Genomic DNA, 7,845 nt, shown 5'->3' on the forward strand with positions numbered 1-7,845 from the left:
TAATGATGAGGAAGATGATGATGATGATGATGATGATGGTGATGATGATGATGATGATTTGTGATGATGATGATGATGATGATGATGAGAAGGAGGAGGAGGAGGAGGATGATGCTGATGATGATAATGATGTTACAAACCAATCAAATAGCTTTAAGGAATTCACTTTTTAAAATGCGTGTCATGTGTGTATTTATGACAATCACTTGAAAAATAGAGCCCCCAAACGCATTGTTTTTTGCATCTAAATCGATACCTGTAGGAATCAATGAAATCGTGAAATATTTCACTATGCTAATATGTCAAAGAAACAAATAATAAGAATGAAATTGAATGGAAAAGCTTGGATTGAATATACACAGACAGATGGTGTTGACAGTTTGGGTTTCCCATTTGCCAACAAAGCATGATGGATAAAACACTGAAAACGAATTAATTAGGATTGAGAGAATGGAGTTGTTCAGCCGAATAAAACACAACTGAACTTTTATATAGAGCAATATCCACAAAATGTGCTCAAAGCGCTTTGAAAAGGGTCCCTGACCAACCGCAACACATATCATGTAGAACGAGACATACCGAATGTTAGGCGATAATGCAGTATTTTTTTCCGACAAAGACAACGATGTTATTGGCCAGGTACTCATTTTACACCTGCATATGATGAGAGAACGTGTGAAAAAAATATTTTCCAGGGACTTAACTGTGTGCCGAGCTAGGCTGGACCCAAGAACCTTCCGATCAGTAAATGCGTGCCATAACACAAGACCACATAGCCGCACAAACAAAATAATGATGATCATCGTTCAGAATTTTTCCTGCCATTGAGAATGACAGGAAAATAAAAACGTAAGGTTTTATATGACGCACATCTAATAAATATACAATAGGCAGGACTAAAGCCAACAGAAAAACTTGGCTGATAGTACTGGAAGCCGTTTTTATGTTATTTAAAAACACAGAAAACGCTGTTACCACCAAGGCACTTAGTCTACACCTGAGTGGAGTGAGACAACTTGAATTAAGAGCATTTTCCGAGAAGCAAACTTTGATCCACTCAGAGCGGGACTCAAACCATGAGCCTAAATGTTCGAAAGCGAGTTTTATAGCCCCCCTCCCTCCCCCTCCAAAAATAGATTTGTTTCTAATGTTCTTGAAAAACAAATACCTTTTCTGTCAATCCAAGAGCAGATGCCATGGACCTCAAAGTCGCATAAAGCTATATTTCATTGTAAAATGTGACCCTTTTATATTTTAAACAATTTACCGAGGACGATTATAATTTTGCAGGGCAAGTGACATGGGCTTCGACATTTTTAATCACGTGGTAGTGTCCCAATGATAACATAACAGGAACGGGCAAAAACTCCGCCTACATGAAACTATGAGGCTGTCAAGAAATACTCATTGCTACCATTTACATTTCGAGTCAGTTATTTTAATTAGTGACATACTCGATGATATATCAAAGGAATCTTTTGGTCTTTCGCCCATCAAAATATGATATTGTATTTTGTCAATTGCGTTTAATACTTTTAACCAAGTTGAAAATCAGGTTTATTGTAATGAAAAGGAAAGCGAAAGTTGCTTCTATCTTTGTTTAAACTTGTTGAAGAACCAAAAGAATAACATATGCCTACAGAATAACATATGTGAAACAAAACTAATCACAAACGTTTTTAAAACAATTTTTAGCATAAATATTAATTTTATCTAACATATTCAAAGTTATGTAGGGATGTCAAATTTTCCCTGCCCTTCCCTACACTGCAGCACTCTGGAAAAACACATATTTTAAAATTTGGTCAGAAAACTCGTCCTTCAAATATCTATCGATTTAAATGACTTTCATCTTGGCAAAAACTTTCAAACCCGGGACTTCGGCGAAATCCTGGCCAACTTTTTAAATGTGTTTTCCCAGAGTACGGAAATATAGCCAAAATAAAGTAAGAAGCTTCATCAAATCTCATGCTTTGTATGAAGAGGCGGAATAGAAGACAGTTTCCTTCTTAGTTTAAACGGCGATTTCAAATGTTTAAAATTTAAAATTTAAATTTCTTTTTCAACATCTGGTTTACGCAGACACAACATCACTTTCGGGAACAAACACAATAAAGGTATGGACCTGAAATTACGTTTAGTATTGTAACATTACTATCGTTTTCTTTTGTTTTTGTTTCTTATTTGTTTATTCTCGATACACACCGGGCGAGTGATATCTAACACGTCCTGAAAATACAATCAAACACAGCTTTATAATTTGAACTATTTTTGTAGTAAATCAAAATATTCACAGTAGCATTCACCGACTCCGTTAGGAATGTAAACGAAGCCAATACTTTATTGAGGTTCCAGTACGCTCCATGGAGTGACACCCTTCTGTCCAACCACATGATCACTTGCAATCCAACTGTGGGCAAGAAACAGACAATAAATAAGACTGATATCATGACAACCATCTTAGAAACTTTCTGATCCTTGCTCGTCACATTTTTATCGTTACCATCTACGTTATCACTTGATTGAATAGTTTTGGAACTTTTCTCTTCGTTATTGTGTCCTTGGTAAGTCGACTTCATCCGCCACTCTGATTTCTCTTTAAGTTTTGCCACAAGTAAAGCAGTTGATATAATGATGAAAATAAAAGCCGACATGGGTGGAAAAATATGTATCGTTGGGACAACGATGGTTTCAATTTCTTTTCCATCATCTATGAAAACAAGTCCGAGCATTGATTTGTTATACCTGGGATAAAACTTAATCCCAAGTCTGTAGGAATAGAATATTGGAACCATGAAAGCAAAGTTCAAGATGTAGCACGCTATAAGGTAAATTAAAATCCGTTTTCTTGTGATGATAGTTCTTATCTTTATAGGCATCCACACACAAAGACATCGCTCAAAAGTGATAAAAGCCGTGATAAATGTTGTGATTTTTGTAAAAGCAACATGAGGCCATGCAAGGAGAAGATATGAAATTTCGTCCGTTTCGAAAGACAAATTTAATTGTCTAACCAAAGGATTCCTGAGAACTGACATCGACAGAGATGTGACGCAGGATCCAAAATCAGAAATGGTCAGAGCAAACAGGCTCAAGTTTATTGAGTTTTTTTCGGCAAAGCCCATTTTGTAAATAACAACCATGTTGATAGCGTTGCTTAGGACGCCAAATATGTTGATGACACCAATTAAAATAGACCAATTAACAATACGGAAATAGAAGAAAAGCTCGTCACTGATAAGAGGCGGTACTTTATTTTCACTACAGTCTTTCACAGTTATGTTACACTCCATTTTTATTAATTAAAATCTAGTTTCTAGTCTTTATAATTAATAACAAGAAAAAATCACAGTATTAAAGTTTTGTTTGTAGAGACCGTTCTGTATTGAAAAAAAATCGTTAACATGTTTGAAACTTTGAGCTTTTATATTGCGCAATATCCACTAACCGTTCTCAAAGAACTTTACAATGAATCCCGAACATCAACAAATTGAACATATAGGACCAGACATTTGTACTTTAAAGGCGACATTATTGATATTTTTTTTTTCCGACATAGACAACGTTGTTAACGGCCAGGTACTAATGTTACACCTACACTAGATGAGAGAATGCGAGTAAAGAGACTTTTTCAAGGACTCGACGATGCGCCGCTCGAAGTGAGACTCGAACCCAGGACCTTCGATCTGAACGTATGAATTGTACTACCTGAAAGTTTGAAAGTTTCATTATCTGTGTTACTCGACACAATTCGTTGAAGAGTTTGGTGGGGGGAGTAGAGTCTGGCGTGAGAGACGAATTGGTTTTTATGGATGCAGCAAATTGTTCATCATATATAAAATGATGAATACATTGCCTATCGAGAAATTTGCCGCGTTTGTTTTCTTGAGGAGAGAGAGAGAGAGAGAGAGAGAGAGAGAGAGAGAGAGAGAGAGAGAGAGAGAGAGAGAAATAGAGAGAGAGAGAAAGAGAGGGAGAGAGAGAGAGAAAGAAAGAGAGAGAGAGAGAGAGAGAGAGAGAGAGGGGGGGTATTTTATGGTTGTCCGGCTTGTTTGACGTAAGACCGCGACTTTGACTCTCCGACACCAATCATAATTAGTAGGTTGTGCTGTGTTCAGGCAGTCTCTGGACCTCAATCGGTGGGCTGCCACCCCCAACCAATGTCTTATATTGATAGTACACACGCCTGTCAACTTCTCTCCCAGTTTTGAGGTTTACAATAAGTTAAATATCATTTAATGAGTAAGACTTAAATTTACCTTTCAGAGAGATGATTTAAAACGATACAATTTCTCTCAAAACTATTACTATACATTAGCCTGTTTCCCTCTTAGCCAAGTTACCCGTCCAAGGAAAGGACAAAACCAAGTAATCTCACTCCAAGAAAAAGCAAGTTGGTAAACAGATAGAGGGTTACAGTAGAGAATACACAGTAAGTGCCTCCCTGTCCACTATGGGAGGTAAAAAACCCATCCAGCTTCTGGACCTTAGTATGTCGGTTGCAATCTCATGTCTTTTATTGATAGAACGCGAGGCTGGAAACATCTCTCCCGGTTTCGATAAGACGAAGTCTCCAACCTCATGAAGAGAACATTACGTTTAATATCATTTCATGAGTTAGACCTAACATATACGTTTCAATATCTCCTGTACCCAGACATAGTAATTAATTTGCTTGTTGTTCGATTTTAAGGGTTTCGTGGCGATTGCCCCACAATTATGTCATTTCAGCGCCAGTAAAAAGGAAGAAAATGGGATAGAGAAAAAAAAATTATAGAATTACAATGAAAGCACCAAAGAAAAAGTAAGACAAAGGGGAATTCGTTAAAAGAGTGAAAAAATGAAGATTCTCACAGCATTCCATTAATGTAGTTATTTTGAGATCACCTCAAAATCTTATCCAGAGACAAGCACAGGGCCCGAAGGAGAGGAACACATTCAAATTCTTACATTGTGCATTCAAAACAAATATAACAATACATAACAGAGAGATTATTTACAACGATAAAAAACTATTACTATACATTTGACTTTTCAATATCTACTTTACTAGTAAAGACATAGTAATCAATTTGCTTGTTGTTTGTTTTTAAGAGTTTCATGACAGAGAGCAAATTTGAAAACTGATATAGGGATATAAAAGACACAGTATAGTAAGTGACCTCCCTACCCACTATGGGGATCAGGAACTCTACCCAGAGTTTCAAGAAGACAACCCCCCCCCCCCCAGTCCCCCCCCCCCTGGGTGACAAAGGGATAGAAAGGACATCATTCCTCCGTCAAGTCATAGAATTGAACGAATCATTGTGAAGTTTTGCATATAGAATGACACTCGCCTTCGAACTTTTAGATCTCTGGTTCAGACCCGTTCTGAGCGACGCAAGTTTGGGTCTTTTGGAAAAAGTTTCTTTACTTCTCTCGCCCTACTTAGGTGTAAAATGAGTACCTGTCCATTAACTCTCTCGAGTTCATATCCATGGAAAATCGAACAAATTTGTTAGATTTTCAATGAGGGTGAACTCGAGAGAGTTAACATCGTTTTCTATGTCTCTATCGGAAAAAATGCAATATTATTGCCTGAAAGGCATCATGTTTAGTCCAATTTTTTAGGTGTTGCTGTTTGCTAGGAACATACGTACACTTATTTGCAGGTCTGGTAACCCAATTCCTTATGGGCTCATTATTGTAATGGAAATCTTTAAAAAATAATGACTCAAAATTTTGTCTATTACAACAATGTTAAACCAGGCCCATAAGTGTGTTCGGATGTCAGACCTGGCTATATGTACACGTCGCTAGGAACCCTTTGGAAAGCGCGTTTAGTGGATGTCGCCAAAATGATCACTCTGTTATGACTCAAAATCGTGTCAAACTCTGCTAAATTGTTACTTGTATTTACATTAAAGGAAAAAGAAGATCTAATTTATCTTATTCTTAAATATTTTCTGTTAAAGTGATACGGAAAAAAGGCTAAGCAAAATAGTTATGCTATTTTGATACTCTTTTCAGCCAGAAGATACAAAGACATGATTGCATGGTTTATTGGATAACAATCAAGCGATTAGAAAAGTGCCACCAGGCAATTTGAGTATTGGCCAAATTGCTCAATAAATACTTTGTGATGTCTGCATGTTGTTGCTATAGAAGTAAAATTTAACCATTAAAAATATGGAGCTTGGCAGAGTAATGTACATAAATCGTTAAATATCAACCCTCCAGTGTATTTCTTTTTACCAACTTAAATAAACCATGATCATGTTTTGACACTCAAATTTGCTACGAACAATTTTCAATAATTTAATCAATAAAATTGAAATATGATTTACACATTGAGAAATCGTATTTATTTTTCAAATTGCCAGCGGTGTTGAAAACCATCATTATTTTATTCCATTGAATAGTACATTAAATACTGTAACACATCAATATCATGTGACATTTTCCGATATAAATTATTTGTTGAATAACCTTTTTGTTGAATAATATCTACAGTCATTTAGATCATCCAAAGGCATATTGAAGAATTTTATTTATTGATTTTTCTTCGGCATTTAACACGATTCGGCCCCATTTACTTGTTGAAAAGCTGAAATGTTTAAATATAAATCCCCATTTGAGTTCCTGGATTTTAGACTTTCTTTTAGGGAGAGCACAATTTGTAGAAATTAATGGAAAAAAAATCTAATAAAATAATTACTAATACGTGAGCCCCTGAAGGACGTGTTCTCTCCCCTCGCCTCTTAACGGTTTACACAAATGACTGTACAAGTGACTTGGTCCCAATTTTGAAATCTATTGATGACACTGCTCTTCAAGGGTTAATATTTAAATATGATGACACGTCTTAGATCTACAGATTTGTTGGTTGGTGTGAAGATAACTCCCTGAAATTAAATGTAGGAAAATCCAAAGATATGATTTTTGATTTGAGAAAGAACACAAATTCCATCAGTTTCCTCAAAATTAACATTCGAGCTGTAAAGCAAGTTTCGGTTTACAGATATTTGGGTATTTTAATTGACAATAAATTGCAGTGCATATACAAACCGATGCCGTCATCACTAAATTGACCGAAAGAATGTATTTTATTCGGAAACTTTCAGAAATTGACATAGACAAAACTTTATGCACCCTTTTTATTGATCTGTTTTGGAGACCGTTATTACATTTTGTATTACAACATGGTGTGGAAATGCCAGTATTTGCGACATTAACAAAATTGCCAGGAGTTATACTCACCCAATTTCACATATGGAAGAACTGTTCAAGAGATTTTGTCCAAGTTTTATACTTCTGAACATAGATTAGTTTAATTTTAGACATATGAAATTGCTATTGGACGGCGACAGATCACAAATACCGTTCCATGTGTATTATTTTTTTTTGTACATGGTCACAGCATCATGAAAATTACTCCTAATAGTGGGAGTGTCAACAAAAAATAAAAGCACCGTCAACTGAGGTCACTTTGGCTATGTGCCTTGGACCAGCTAGAGTTTATTCATTTTATGCCAATTATTTCCTAGAATACAAAGTCACATCTTTGAACCAGGGTCATAAATTCAACAAGACGGATTATTCAAAATGCTCCAAAATGAATAAGAGGCAAAGATTTCCCCTGTATCAAAATTATACACCCTGTATTGGAAGTTTTAAAAGAAAACAAAATTGAGGAAAAAAAAGAAGAAAAAAACAGAAAAAAAGAAAAAAGGAGAAAAAAATGAACACAAGAAAAAAGACGATTAAGTGAGACTGCAACTGGTTACCAATATTGTGGTTATAATAAAATTTATTCACGAGTGCATGATTATAAACGAAAAAAAAAGAATTTTAAACATATTTTGG

General features: G+C 35.6%; 1 protein-coding gene across 7 annotated transcripts; it reads right to left on the minus strand.

Annotated features, from left to right (window-relative positions):
* Positions 1 to 1,688: 1,688 nt before the first annotated feature.
* LOC144975933 (uncharacterized) lies at positions 1,689 to 6,718 on the minus strand. Of its 7 annotated transcripts, none has more exons than XM_078920136.1 (2): positions 6,698 to 6,718; positions 1,689 to 3,380 (listed from the first exon to the last, which is right to left on the minus strand). In XM_078920136.1, the coding sequence occupies exon 2, from the start codon at positions 3,291 to 3,293 to the stop codon at positions 2,220 to 2,222; it is 1,074 nt and encodes a 357-aa protein (XP_078776262.1). In that variant the 5' UTR covers positions 3,294 to 3,380; positions 6,698 to 6,718; the 3' UTR covers positions 1,689 to 2,219. The 7 variants fall into 7 exon arrangements, with proteins under 7 accessions (XP_078776262.1, XP_078776263.1, XP_078776260.1 ...); XM_078920137.1 differs by lacking the exon at positions 6,698 to 6,718 and adding an exon at positions 6,116 to 6,134; XM_078920134.1 differs by lacking the exon at positions 6,698 to 6,718 and adding an exon at positions 5,900 to 5,948.
* Positions 6,719 to 7,845: the final 1,127 nt, after the last annotated feature.

This window comes from Berghia stephanieae, chromosome 6 (assembly GCF_034508935.2).
Source record: "Berghia stephanieae isolate SIO BIC M18660-M18661 chromosome 6, UCSD_Bste_1.3, whole genome shotgun sequence".
NCBI lineage: Eukaryota > Metazoa > Mollusca > Gastropoda > Nudibranchia > Aeolidiidae > Berghia > Berghia stephanieae.

Excerpts from the sequence above, each read along its gene's own strand:
- LOC144975933 (XM_078920136.1), bottom strand. The coding sequence starts at position 3,293 with ATGGAGTGTAACATAACTGTGAAAGACTGTAGTGAAAATAAAGTACCG.